This window comes from Macadamia integrifolia, chromosome 4 (assembly GCF_013358625.1).
Source record: "Macadamia integrifolia cultivar HAES 741 chromosome 4, SCU_Mint_v3, whole genome shotgun sequence".
Lineage (NCBI taxonomy): Eukaryota > Viridiplantae > Streptophyta > Magnoliopsida > Proteales > Proteaceae > Macadamia > Macadamia integrifolia.
This window is the reverse complement of record NC_056560.1, coordinates 26,244,835-26,259,549: the sequence shown is the minus strand read 5'-3', so window position 1 is coordinate 26,259,549 and position 14,715 is coordinate 26,244,835. Positions and strand designations below refer to the sequence as shown.

Sequence of the window (14,715 nt, the reverse complement as noted above, 5' to 3'; positions counted from 1 at the left end):
ATGCAATCCAATATATGAATCCCAGGCGCTCCAATAGAATCTTACCATGGGAGCCTTTTGTCAAATAATATATGGGGATTATTTTGGATCTCAAAATCGAATTAATGAATCTTCTGAGTTCAATTGAATCTTCTGAGTTCAATTGAATCTGCAATTCAAGTTGAGTCAATTGGGTTAAGTTCTGTACCTTACAAAAATATTTTAATTTCCTTTCTCAAAGAAAAATCTGGTATAAAATATACAGCAATTTTTGTTCTTCAAAATCCATCTTATGAGATGTCGATATTGAAGAGATCTCAGGCTTTGACAAGCAAAATCCCACCTTCAAAAAGGCTCAAATTTGCCCCTTTTTTAAGCAGAAATTTGACACCCTGATTTCTCTCTTGCATTCAATAGGGGTCGAATAGGTACAAATTATTCAAACTACAGCTGCCTATTTTCTGCAGGGGAAAAGCAAAGAAGAGTTTAGATTGTCTAAAGAAAATTTGCGACTTCACCACTCTCGTGTGTTGAACCTTTTTCCACTTTTAGAGCAGAAAATTCGTGACAGGAAAACATAGTGTCAGAGTTGATTCAGGGAAATTTAAATTAAAAAATAAATAAATAAAATAAAATAGTGCTGAAACTATCATGGAAAAAGAGTATGTAATAAATTTATGTCAACTGATCTAGGATGATAATATACATCGATTATAGAGTATGAGGTGTACAGGTGTTGATTGTAACTGCTTACGTGATTGAGATGGATAAGAAAGATTTGAAAAATTAAATCTCTAATATTCGACTTATTTAATATTTCTCCTAGAATTTTTAGAATATATGAATAACTCTTGTAGTCCACAATAGGATTCATGATCCGATCCAGAACATTCAACGGTAATACTTTTTTTTTTTTTTCTGGGACAAGATAAGTTGGCAATTTTATACTTACCTAGCCTCAAGAATAAAAATCGTACAACAAAAGTAGACTGGACACTGAACAGAAACATCCTCCAGTCTCTTCTGATGTCAATAGAAGACAAACTATGAAAGTTTATTTCTTTTAATTAGCTCTGAAAGAGATATGAAGCAAAGAAAACAACAGAGACAAAATGGATTAGATGCCCGGTTTCGGACCTGGTTTCAGTCTGGGTTTGTTTTGGCCAGGCCTGAAACCAAGACACCTCGGAGATTTCGGTCAGTTTTGACCGAGATTTAGTTCCATGTAGATGAAAAAAAAAAAAAATTTGCATGAGGTGGGCCGAAATCAATTTAGTGTAGAAGCTTTCATCTGTCACCATTTCAATGCGATGGTAGTTCCAAAATGCAATTGCATGAAGTAAACAGAAGTTCACTCTTTCAAACGTATTCACCAAAATAGTTGTTTGTCACTAGAAAATGACTTACCTGGGAAAATAAACCAAAAGGTGTTTGTTCAGTCCGGATAACTTGACCTCGGCCACCACATGTTGAACATATTCTCATCTTGGACCCTACCTTTGCTCCAGTACCAGCACAAACTCCACATACTTCCAGATGAGAAAGCTCGAACTCTTTTTCAGTTCCAAAGATTGCCTCAGAAAAATCCAAAGTCATGTCATAACTGAAACACTTTGGGAAATTGAGTCAACTCTAATGACCCTTATAAAATTAAATATTTGTATAGCAGTAATAGAGGTCACTTCAGTATGAATAAGAGTGACCAATTATCATTATCAGATAATCAGAATACAGTTGAGATACATGAAGAGCTACTTTTGCAACAGAAGCTTGAATCATCAAACAGCAAACGGTAGGAAAATGTCCAAAGACTGCATCAAATGCACATACATCCTCTATTTATTAGTCGTTAGGAGAAGTTAAATCATAATAGAGACAGTCTCTCCAAGCACCACACAAATACAGATGTGCCAACACACATTCAATGAATTAGTTGTGCTCTTGGAAGCTTCCTCACTTAATTGACAAAATTAGGGAGCAGAGAAGATCTCATCCTAGGCCTTGAATGAAGATGGAGATCATGCCTCGTGTTTGGAGAGAAAAAGGTCTGATGCTAGATGCATCATATGCTGAAATTAAGGAGAGAGAGAGAGAGAGAGACCTGAAAAAAGTTCAAGCGAATGGAAAATCAAGGTAAGGGTTCAAGGCAGGGTTGTACTTTTTCATTTCCTCCAAGAATGGAATAACTTAGGATCCTTCACAACGGATAAAAGAGATTTAAATAGGTGACTGACTTATAAAGCTCTTCGTGAACTCAGAACAGAGGCCCATGTCTGGAGGGGAACTGCATCCTACATTCTCAACCTTCATTTCTTGAAATATCACCACAAACAGCTCACACAGCCAGAAGGGCTTTAATGATCACTTCTTTCTATGTTTTAATTCTTCAAATAATTCATCAAAAGTTCTTTATAAAAAATGATATTATGCAAACACTCGTAACTCGTAAGGTCCATTGACCTTGTATTTCTCTTTTACTCTTATAATATAAAAGTCTGGAGCCATTTCTTGATAACAGTAGAAATGGTTAACATTAATATTTCCAGTTAAGTCTCAACTCACCGTATATCTTCACCTTTAATAACAGTAGAGCGACCACGCGTTCTAAATCCAGTCTGGTCCATACCAGGAAAGTTCCCCATACTTGCTCCAAAGAAAGTCTCGAATAGGTCAAAAGGATTAGTCTGTGAAGATGAAAAATATGGTATCAGATTACACTAGAACAGCTCTACCATGCAAGCTCATAACATCTTACTGAGATGTTTTAACTGCTAAAATAAATGCCTGCTTTGATGCACCATAAAATGGAAATTGAGACTGTCTTCTGGTTGCGATGGGACAGAAATTTAAAATAGTAAACCTTTAATACAGGAAATGCAATTTCCATACTCTAGAAAGCACAAGTTCATTTGTTCTTATTCTCATTATTTTCTATTAACAAACAATAAAAATTATAAGATTCATTAGTTATACATTCAGACAGGGCCCAGAACACATTTGTACACGATAACGTGGGCAAGGGAGACTGACGAGTTAGAGAAAAACCAGTTTTTACCACTTCTGCACACCCAGAAACCACCTTTCATGTGGAAACGAGAGGCATTTCCTCTAGGAAAATGTCATAAAAGCCAAAGGCGCCAAACACATTTGCGCAAGATTACTTAGCCAACAATTTCGAGGAGGATTACTGCTGTGAAACCTTACGCAAAAGCTCAAAAGTAAAGTCAAAATTCTGAGTACTCTAGTGCTAATGACTTTCTTCTTAAGTATTACTTGCCCCATCACCCTATTATTATTTTAAAAATTGGATATACAAATAACCAAAAGAAGAAAGGAAAAAAAAAAAAGGGCATACCCAGTGCGCGAGCCTCCTGCCACTGTGGGGTCTGAAGAGGGTCATAATCTACGCAGCCTTACCCCCGTAACGTGGAGAGGCTGTTTCCATACTTGAACCTGCGACCACTAGGTTGCAATGGAGCAACCTTACCATTGCGCCATGCATGGTTTTTAAGAATCGGCACGTATCATACCATATCGGTATCAGTCGGTATCTATACAATACACACGGATACGATTCAGGAAAAAAAATCCATATCGCTTCGGCTATATCGTACAGTATCGGTATATATCGACCGATACATGCCGATACTTACAGATACATACGTTTGACACTTCTTCTAAAAATCCATGAAGTATCAGTACGTATCAATGAGTATAGGTATGTATCCATACGATATGTACCGATACGGTATGATACAGGGCTTTAAATGGCCATTTAGCTTGCTTTTTAGATTTGTTTGAAATAGAAATCTTCCTTTGGGACTCCCATTTGTTCTTCCAACTTGGTGCTAGCTATTTAGGCAAGGTTTCAGGCAAGGAGAAGTGGTTGAAACAAGCGTTTAGCAATTTCAACTTACTAAAGTGACATCTAAGTGGCATTCAAGTTGAAGAACATCCAACGTTTTTGGTAATTTCTTGTTCCAAACCTTATTTTTTTGACAAATGATCCTTTATTTACCAATTTTTTTGTAAATGTAACATGTATTATTGTTATAACAACAAACTGTGAGTCACAATGTAAAGAAAACTCAAGATTTGAAGGGATTTACACCTTTTTTTCCCAAAAAATGAGGGTTTCAAATTTTTTAAAAATTTTCTTAGATCTATTCAATATTAATGATAAAAAATGTGTGGATTTTTTATATATTGCATATAAACAACCAGTAGACTTGTCTCTCACTCTCTATTTCAGTGTTTATGCATAATATATGTTATATGTAGCTTTTTTTGACTGTTTTTTTTATGCAAAAGTGTATAAAAAAGTGTTTCCTATCCATTTATGTGCGTATCTCCAATACGATACAATACCCTCCGATACGTATCTTAATTTTGGCGTACCGATATCAATACTTTAATCCCTGGTGCCAAGGCCTGCCCTCTAACCAAAAGAACATATCCATTACTAAAAACAAAAAAAACAAAAAAACCAAAAAAACAAAAAACAAAAAACAAAAACAAAAAAAAACCCTCTAATAGCCACAGGTGAACAACACAGCACGAGTGGTCTGATATCTAATAGCCACAGGTGAACAACACAGCACGAGTGGTCTGATAACAACAGTGACTAGCAGTGTGACCCGTGCTCTTCAAGAACAAAATCATAATGCTCGAAACTTTACGACTGAAGATGAATGCTATCATGGTACTACTGATAGATCCTACTCTTACAAAAATCTTTATCATATTTAAGATAAAACATAGAAAGATAAACAAAGATCATCTATAATACCGCATAAGCTCCAGCCGATCCCCCTACAGAATTCTTAATTCCAGCTTCACCATATTGATCATACATAGCCCTCTTTTTGTCATCTGATAGCACCTGACAATCTGATACTTTAGAACTCCAAATGTACTATGAGAAAATGACTAGATAAATGAGATAGTGTGCATAAGTGCAAATACAAAAAGGGTCTCTGAAAGAAGTAAGTTTCCTAAAGCTTTATGAGATGCCAAAACACGTGAATATTGATGTAGAGCATATCAGTAGGCATATTAGCCAACGCATCTTAGCCATGGGACAAAGACCACTTCACAGCCCATTATTTATAGCTTAAGGAGTCCAGTGAAACCTACTCTTTACTGGGACAGTCCTAGGAAGGTTTCCCTAGGGTGCAGTTGTGCTAGGAGCATAGGAGGTACCGAGAGTGAAGTGGAAGTACTTTATGTTTTCAGTTACTCAATTGTTCCCTCTTGTACAGGTACCCCACAAATTAAAGTTGTAATGAGAAGTCCTAATAGGTTAGCTAAGGAAGATCATCAAGCTTTTCTCAAAGTCAAATCGTAATAAATTTATTTTATTTCCAATATTTTCTATATGAACACACTTTTGGTGGTGGAATTCTGTGTACGGTTGTGGACAGTGATTACTTCAGACTGTGGATTTAAGGGGACTACTCGTGTGATCTGTTAAATTGAACATAGGTAGCCTAGATTTCCTAGGATGTTTTGATGCAAGAAAAATATGGAAAGGCAGCTCAATACAAAATTGGATTTTGCAAGGAATGAAAGAATGAATCAGCTGTTCAAAATGGCAGCTCTTTCTTGGTTCTTACAGACCTTTCATTGAAAATTTGTATACAAAATAAGACAACAATATTGACACAGCTAAAAATTAAGCCATAATATATTTCCCTAATAAATGTATGGCCAAGAAGAAATTCAAAGATGAAGAAAATCAAGATAAGGGATCAAAATCAACTGAATAAGACACACCTCATACGCAGTGCTAATCTCCTTGAATTTTTCAGTTGCTCCAGGTTGCTTGTTGACATCAGGATGGTACTTAAAACATAACGAACATGAAAAAAAAAAAATTACAAAGTGTATAAAAATAAAATGAAAATAGGACAATTAAAAGGATGCATGTGCAAAAGAATTTGAAGTTGAACAAGTAAAAAGATCTAAACAAGTATTATCAACTTGTTCACGAGTTTTACTAAAATGCAGCAACTTTTGTCTTTAATTTGATTCAAGTTATAATTCTGTAGTCCTTGTTACTTGCAATCATGAAAACAACCAAAAGAATAATGGGCATTTGAAATTCTAAATCCTGCTGTGTTCAATAGATTTCCACTACAATCTTACAACTATCCTTCTTCAAGGCAGTTAGGGGTTCATAATTTATTACAGCCTTTTGTTCATGTTTATATAACATATTTCGGCATGCCCAACCAAAGCCAGCTTATCCTTTCCTCAATCAGAAGATAAAAGAAAGTCTCTGGCTCTCTGTTTCAATATTATGAATAGAACACACATTCATCTCATCGACAAACAGTAGAAGTGACAAAAGCATCTTCATAAAGATGATGGAGTCCGACATACGTGGACTCACACCATCTTCACCCACTGTAGGATCTCTTCAGCTCATGTGGTATCAGAAGATCACAACCAGAACCCCAAACCAAATACTTACTACCAAAGACTTGCGACACCAATTCCGTTTAAGGATTGGGGCACGAAATCTAATAAAGGAACAAACAAACAGAGAAGACAAGAGTAATGACGAGCTTCAAAAGAGGAGGAGAGAAAGACCCTAATGAGTTCTTCCCCTTACCTGGCGTGCCAACTTTCTGTAAGCAGACTTGATTTCTTTGACGCTTGCAGACTTAGGAACCCCTAGAGTGGAGTAATAGTCTGCAGCGGCAGTAATTACAGTAGACAAGTGCTTACTCGAGAGCTTCTTCTTATTGAATTGTCGAGAGGACAGAGAAAGGGATAGATGGCCGTTCTTGAGACTCTTGTTACTGTCCAGGAAAGAAGAACCATGGTGGAACGGTTGCCGATGCTCAGTGCAGAAACTCACAGAACCAGGGGTAGCGGAGAATGAGAGAGCCAGCGCCATTGAGTCGCAGGACTGAAGCTGTTTGTTGTTTGTTCTAAGAGAAGAGGACCTGACATTTCATGATCAGACGAGAGTTTGGGTTCATGTTCTGTCTCTCTCTCTCTCTCTCGCTCTCTCTTCAACGAAGAGGCTTTGGTCTTATTGCCTTTCCCTGGGCCGGTCTACACTTGAGATAACTAGACAGATTGGACACCCAGCCACTCTCTCCGTCTGCTGACCTATTTACTATTATATTAAGACAGGTGAAAAGAAGGGTCGGACCTTCGACCTTCGACCTTCGACCTTCGACCTACCTTAGACTTATATTAGAACTGAACTGTCTTGCCTGTCATTAAACTAGAAATTCATCCCAAGACGACGGTGGTTGTTTGAATAATAAAATCACTCCTCTCTGTTTTTCCAAGTATGATAATAATTGGATAACACCATGGAGGGGGAGGGGGGAAGAGAGGAAATATCTATCTGGTTGCGTGCACTTACACCCAAATACAAGGGATGACGAAAAGATCACTTTGCCCACAATTGGATGCATGTGCACCTCCCTTGGTTGGTCCTTGTGTTGGCAGCTACCTGGCCACATGATCAGGTAACAATCCCAGCCCCAAAGAAGGGGAAAAAAAAAAAAAAACACTTGCATAATTTCACAAACAAAATCCCAAGAAAAAAAGGAAAATTTCACCGCAAGATCTTATTGCAACCAACCAAGGCCTTCGCATTTATGTTTGTATATGATCTTATGGGTTGTTTAGTGATATAGCCAAAATAACCCCTCGGTGGGGGCCATGACACGTGTCGCCTCTGAGACACGTGTCCACCGCCAGACGAAGGTTCCAAGAGACCACTCACACTCGAGCACGCGCAATCACCAAGGCACGCCCGCAGAATCATGCGGGATCACGTCGTCTGCATGAGGGGAATATTCCCCCCAGAAGGTTGGACGTATTCGGGTAGGACTCTAAGAAGGCCGAAAGGGGAAAAACCCTAAGGCCAAAGAGCTATATAAGAAGGCACGGAAGAAAGGGGAAGGTAAGCTCTAACACCCTCACCATTACTCCCTTATTGAACTGTGCGGCCGACCCTGACTTGAGCGTCGGAGGACTAACCCCGGACAAAGTTCCGGGCCTCCGTCGTCTGTTTTTGTGTAGGTTGGATCAGCGGGGTTTTTGGCAGCAACAGATTGGCGCCGTCTGTGGGAACGACGGTAATGGTGGGAAGAACCTACAACCGAAGAAGGACGAGAGCGACGTCCAACGTAGACATGGGGGAAGAACCTTCAGGGGAGCTTCCTCCCTCGGCAGAGACTGGACGAGAAAGAGGTCATGATGACCGGGAAGTGTCCGTCAGATACCAGCGGTCGGCTGGATATTCAGTACGGGAAGGCAGCGACCATCAGCCTCCCCTGCCCAGGAATACGTGACAAGGCAGCAGTTCGAAGACCTCCAGAACAAATACAACCGGATGGCAGAGACTATGAGGGAGGTCTCCAAAGCTGTCTCCCATAAGACCGGCGGAGCACCCCCAGGGACGCACGTCCAGTTCGAGAGGGCTCGAGAAGAAGACCGAAGCAGTACGGGATCAACGAGGGCCGGCCGTGATCCTCGAAGCCGAGCAAGAGAGAGTCCCGCGCCCCGAAGTAGGACGCGACGCAACGCAAGAGACCCGCATGGGGATCAGCACCAAGGGGACAAACAGAGGCCCGAGGACTCGGGATTAAAGAGGATGATCTTAGACCTGAAAGACGAGATCAGAAAGGTGGCAGAAAACCAGACAGGGAACCGCGAGCCCGACCTTACCAATGATACGGCCTTAGCTGATGAGGTCATGAGGGACCCGCTCCCAGTCGGTTTCCGCCTGCCCAAGTACGACACCTATGACGGGTCGGGGGACCCCGTCGATCACTTGGAAGGCTTTAAGGTCGCCATGCAATTCCATCGCGTCTCAGAAAATATTATGTGTCGGGCCCTCCCATTGACGTTCAGGGGAGCGGCGAGGCTGTGGTATAACCGACTACCGACGAAGTCGGTTCACAGCTTCAGCGACCTAAGTTACTTCTTCGTGAAGGGGTTCTCTAGTAGCCAGCCCCTCCAGAAGACTACGTTGAACCTAACCAACGTCAAACAGCAAGAAGGGGAATCGCTGCGGAATTACATGAAGCGATTCCAACAAGAAAAGATCACGATCAGGGGCCTAGACCCGAAGGAGGAGTTCACGGCCCTGCTGGGTGGCGTCAAGGACAAGGAATTGAAGAGGTCCCTGGCGAAGCATACGCCTAGAGATCTGACCGAGCTGAGGGCGCGATGCGATAAGTATATCCAGATGGAGGAAACCCTCCAGGCAGATGAAGAAGTCGAAAGGAAGGCGGCAAGGAAGAGGCCCTTGAGGGTTGATGATAAACCCACCGACGAAGAAAAAAGACGAAAGTCCGAGCGCAGTCGGGCCCCCAGTCCGTCGAGGAAGTTTGAGAGCTATGCACCTCTGAACCGAAGACGAACAGAGGTGTTAATGCAGATAAAAGATTCTCCAGATGCCAGGGCCATGAAGTGGCCAGGAAAGATGGGGCGACATCCCGAAAGACGCAATGTGGATAGATACTGCCACTTCCACAGAGACCACGGCCATGACACCGAGGACTGTTGGCATCTCAAGGGGGAGATAGAAGGAATGATCAGAAGGGGATACTTAGGCAGATTTGTAGACCGGGAGAAAGAGCTGGCTCCGGAAGGCAATGGCCGGAGAGATAACCGTCGGAGAGACGGTGGAGGTCGGTATGAAAGAGGGGGGCTCGCCCGCAGAAGAAATCAAGAACAGCGGAGGAACCAGACACCAGAGGAAGATGGACACCGACCTCGAGAGGAGAACAAGAGCCCAACAAGAGTTATAGCAACCATTTGTGGAGGCCCGGCCGCAGGAGAGAGTTCGGTCTCTGCCAGGAAGGCGAAGGCCTACGCGAGGAGCGTACATGTGGCAGAATGGTCGAACAAGAAGGCAAAGACGGGGACGGTCATCTCCTTTTCAGACGATGATCTGGAAGGGGTACAGACCCCGCATGACGATGCCTTGGTCATCGCCATGACTATAGGAGATTGCAAAGTAAAGAGGATCTTGGTGGATAACGGCAGCTCAGCTGATATCCTGTTCCTCGAAGCTTTCCGGAAGATGGGGCTCGACGAAGGAAAGTTAAAAAAGGTCGAACACCCACTGCAAGGATTCTCTGGCGCCCCGGTGAAGGTGGAAGGGTCGATAGAGCTGCCGGTTCGAGCTGGCACCGGAGATCGCCAAGCGACGGTGATGATCAACTTCCTGGTAGTGAGCATTACATCAGCGTATAATGCCATACTAGGAAGAGTCGGGTTGAATCTGTTAAAGGCCATCGTCTCCACCCCCCATCTCAAAATGAAGTTCCCAACCAAGAATGGCGTCGGGGAGTGTCGGGGTGATCAGGAGACGTCCCGAAGATGTTACGCCACTACTCTCTGGGGAAAAGAAAAGGCGGGTGAGACGCTCCCAATAGAGGACTTACGTGATGATGCCAGTTATCAACGGGGAGAGCCGGCCGAAGACTTGGTGCAAGTTGAAGCTGAGGAAGGAGATGACACTCGGCAATTTCAGATTGGGGCTACCATGCCAAGGCCGCAACAAGAAAGGCTCATCTCATTCCTACGGAGCAACATTGACGTATTCGCCTGGTCGGCGTCGGACATGCCCGGGATTGACCGAGAGGTAATAGAACATCACCTGAACGTCAGCCCAATGAAGAAGCCGGTGCAGCAGAGGAAGAGAACGTTCGCCCCAGAAAGGCAGAAGAAGATAGATGAGGAAGTAGAAAAGTTACTGAAGGCCCGGTTCATCCGTGAGATTCATTACCCGGAGTGGATATCGAACGTGGTGATGGTCCCGAAGGCAAACGGGAAGTGGAGGATCTGTATCGACTTCACCGACCTGAATAAGGCCTGCCCCAAAGATGCATACCCCCTACCGAAGATAGACCTGCTCATCGACGCCACGGCGGGATACGAGGCACTGAGTTTCATGGATGCATATTCGGGGTACAACCAAATCAAAATGGCCGAGGCTGACGTCCCGAAAACCTCCTTCATAACTGAAGGAGGGTTGTACTGCTATGAGGTCATGCCTTTCGGACTAAAGAATGCGGGGGCCACCTATCAGAGGTTGGTGAACAAAGTTTTTAAAGGGCTGATTGGCAAGACCATGGAAGTGTACGTGGATGACATGCTCGTGAAAAGCCTGAAGGTGGAAAGACATATCCAAGACTTGGAAGAGGCGTTCCAAGTGCTACGACGGTACGGCATGAAGCTGAACCCGACAAAATGTGCCTTCGGAGTAGCCTCGGGGAAGTTTCTTGGCTTCATCGTTTCAGAAAGAGGAATCGAAGCCAACCCAGTCAAGATACAAGCCATTCGGGACATGAGGTCACCCCAGAATGTAAAGCAAGTCCAGGAGCTGACGGGTCGGGTAGCTGCCCTCGGAAGATTTATGTCTCGGTCTGCTGATAGATGCCTTCCTTTCTTCAAGGCTCTGAAAGGGGCTAAAAGGTTCGAGTGGACGGAGGAGTGCGAAAAATCTTTCGAGCAATTGAAGGAGTACTTGGCCGCACCCCCACTGCTGACAAAGCCGAACACCGGAGATATTCTACAGCTGTACCTTGCTGTATCGACGGTTGCTGTAAGCGCCGTATTGACGAAAGAGGAAGGAAAGCAACAACGGCCAATATACTATGTCAGCCGAACCCTCTTAGATGCCGAGACAAGATATCGAAAGGCGGAAAAAGTGGCGTACGCCCTCGTGACGGCGGCAAGAAAGCTGAGGCCATATTTTCAGTCACATACAATATGCGTACTCACCGACCAGCCTCTGAAGAAAATACTGCAACGGCCAGATATGTCCGGTCGTCTAGTAAATTGGGCCATAGAGTTGGGAGAGTTCGACATCCAGTACAAGCCGAGAACCGCAATTAAAGCACAGGCCCTCGCAGACTTCATAGCGGAGACGACGATTCCCGATGACCCGCAGGAATCCGCTGAGGGACGAGCAGATGAGGCTTGGACGCTGTATGTGGATGGGGCTTCCAACAGTGATGGAAGTGGCGCGGGAATTGTGCTGGTAAGCCCCGAAGGCTTCAAAGTAGAGTGCGCCCTGCGGTTCGACTTCGACGCCTCCAACAACGAAGCGGAGTACGAAGCAATAATAGCCGGAATTAATCTGGCTCGGGCTTTGATGGTGAAGGAACTAGTAGTGAATAGCGACTCCCAACTCGTGGTGCGACAAGTGAATGGCGAATATGAGGCCAAAGAGCAGAGGATGGCCGAATACTTGAACACGGTGCGAGAAAGGTCAGCGGTTTTCAAGGAATTTGAGGTAAAGCAGGTGTCACGAGAAGAGAATGCTAGCGCTGACGCACTGTCGCAGCTGGCCACTTCCGACTTCGCGGAACTTGGGCGAGCGGTGTATTTCGAAGTACTACCACAGCCAAGCATCGAGAAACCCCACGAGGTGTTACCCGTAGGTGAAAACGGCCGAAGCTGGATGGACGCCATAATGGAATACCTCAAGGAGGGGAAGCTCCCAGAGAACAAGGACGAAGCAAGAAAAGTAAGAATGAGGTCGGCACGTTTTTTCCTGAAGGATGACACGCTGTACAAGATAGGGTTTACCTCACCGTACCTCAAGTGCCTGGATTCGTCCGACGGCGAGTACGCGCTCCGGGAAGTGCATGAAGGGATATGTGGCCAACACCTTGGAGCCCGGGCCCTGGCTCACAAAGTACTAAGGCAGGGCCTGTACTGGCCGACAATGAGGAAGGACGCAGAAGCACTGGTCAGAAAGTGCGTCAAGTGCCAGATGTTCGCCCCCGTGCCTAGGCTACATTCTACCGAGCTGTCGTCCTTATCTAGCCCAGTACCGTTCGCCATGTGGGGGATGGACATCTTAGGTCCGTTCCCCTTGGCCACGAGACAAAGGAAGTTTGTGGTGGTAGCAGTCGACTATTTCACGAAGTGGGCGGAAGCCGAAGCCCTAGCAACGATAACAGAAAAGAACATAAGGGACTTCTTCCAGAGAGCGGTGGTATACAGATTCGGAATCCCCCAGGTCGTGGTTACGGATTATGGCACTCAGTTCGCCAATCCAACTTTCGACGCGTTCTGTGAAGCCCTCGGCATCAATCACCGAAAAACCTCCGTCGGGTATCCCTCGACCAATGGACAAACAGAAGTAACCAACCGTACTTTACTCCAAGGGATAAAAAAGAGGCTAGATGATGCCAAAGGACTATGGGCAGACGAGTTGTACCACATTCTCTGGGCCTACCGCACCACTGAGAGGTTAGCTACCGGAGAAACACCCTTCATGTTAACATACGGCACTGAAGCTGTACTCCCAGTGGAGATAGGGGCTATTACCCATCGGATTCGGTATTACAACGAATACGAAAATGACGAAGGACTCCGGGCAAATTTGGACCTCTTGGCAGAAACTAGAGAAGCTTCACAGGAAAGGGTGGCCGCCTACCAACGGAGGATCGCCAGGCACTACAACACCAAAGTCCGGAAGAACGAGTTTAGGCAGGGCGACCTTGTCCTCAGAAGGGCGGAAGTGTCGGACCCAAGGCATCAAGGGAAGCTAGACCCAAGCTGGGAAGGCCCCTACAGAGTCTCGAGGGTAATACGACCAGGGTCCTACCACCTAGAGACTACGGGGGGAGTAAGGGTACCCCGATCGTGGAACTCAGATAATCTAAGAAAATTCCACCAGTAGTAAAGTGGCTCTGTTAGTTTTTTTCCCGTCTGTAGTTCTTTGCAATTATTGCTCTTCTGAACCTTTTAAATTGTAATTCATCTTGAAATCCGCAAGATTTAATTCATGATAATACGAGAGCTGGTTTACGGCAAGTGAGGATCCTCCAGGCTGATTACCTCTAACCTTGAGGAACGGATGACTGAAGGTCCACACCTTGGAGGCTCAATCACCCCTTCGGCTCGGAGTTCGGCCATAGCCGAATAGACCTGACCGAAGGGGTACCATCTAGCAGACCCTTCGGCTGGAGCCGAGGGTATCTTCGGTGATTCGGTGATCCTGATTGTTGGGTCTTCGACCCCATCTAACAGACCCTTCGGCTTGAGCCGAGGGTATCTTCGGTGAACCCCTCGACCTTCGGTGAACCCTTCGGCTCGAGCCGAGAAGGAAAACACTTGGTAAAATATTGCTAGTAATAACAGGGTCGGCCTTCGTCCGACTTACTGACAGGTCGACCCTCGGTGAAGACCTAGATTCATGAGATTGACAAACCCTTCGGCTGGAGCCATCGAATGGACCACCTTCGGCCAAGGCCCAGATTCATGAGATTGACAAACCCTTCGGCTGGAGCCGAGAGGGAAAACACGTAAAACATTGCTAGTGATTACAGGGTCGGCCTTCGTCTGACTTGCTAACAGGTCGACCCTCGGCCAAGTCTCGGGGCCATGCGCCTATTGACAACTAGGGTTTCGGCCCTCTGCAACTACTTACGAACCAAAAATCATTAGACGGACAGTTGGAAAAAGAACGGCTGAATTCATAAAGCACGAAGGCAAAAGTTACATATGAAGCCCGAAGGCGAAAGACTACACTAAAGCCCGAAGGCTAGTTACATATGAAGCACGAAGGCTAAAGACTACACTAAAGCCCGAAGGCTAGTTACATATGAAGCACGAAGGCTAAAGACTACAAAAAAGCCCGAAGGCTAAAGACTACAAAAAAGCCCGAAGGCTAGTTACATGGCAAGTGGGGTAGCCTGCGCTGATGGCCGAGGCGACCTTAAGGAGCATCTGTCGGGT

The 14,715-nt window shown here is 44.8% G+C and overlaps 1 protein-coding gene across 1 annotated transcript; it reads right to left on the bottom strand.

The window, feature by feature from the left end:
* Positions 1 to 170: 170 nt before the first annotated feature.
* LOC122076536 (chaperone protein dnaJ A6, chloroplastic-like) lies at positions 171 to 7,272 on the bottom strand. Its single transcript, XM_042641876.1, has 6 exons — positions 6,596 to 7,272; positions 5,755 to 5,823; positions 4,769 to 4,861; positions 2,542 to 2,663; positions 1,387 to 1,582; positions 171 to 440 (listed from the first exon to the last, which is right to left on the bottom strand). Exons 1-6 carry the CDS (start codon positions 6,881 to 6,883, stop codon positions 390 to 392), a joined length of 819 nt encoding a protein of 272 aa, XP_042497810.1. The 5' UTR covers positions 6,884 to 7,272; the 3' UTR covers positions 171 to 389.
* Between the last annotated feature and the right edge of the window lie 7,443 nt (positions 7,273 to 14,715).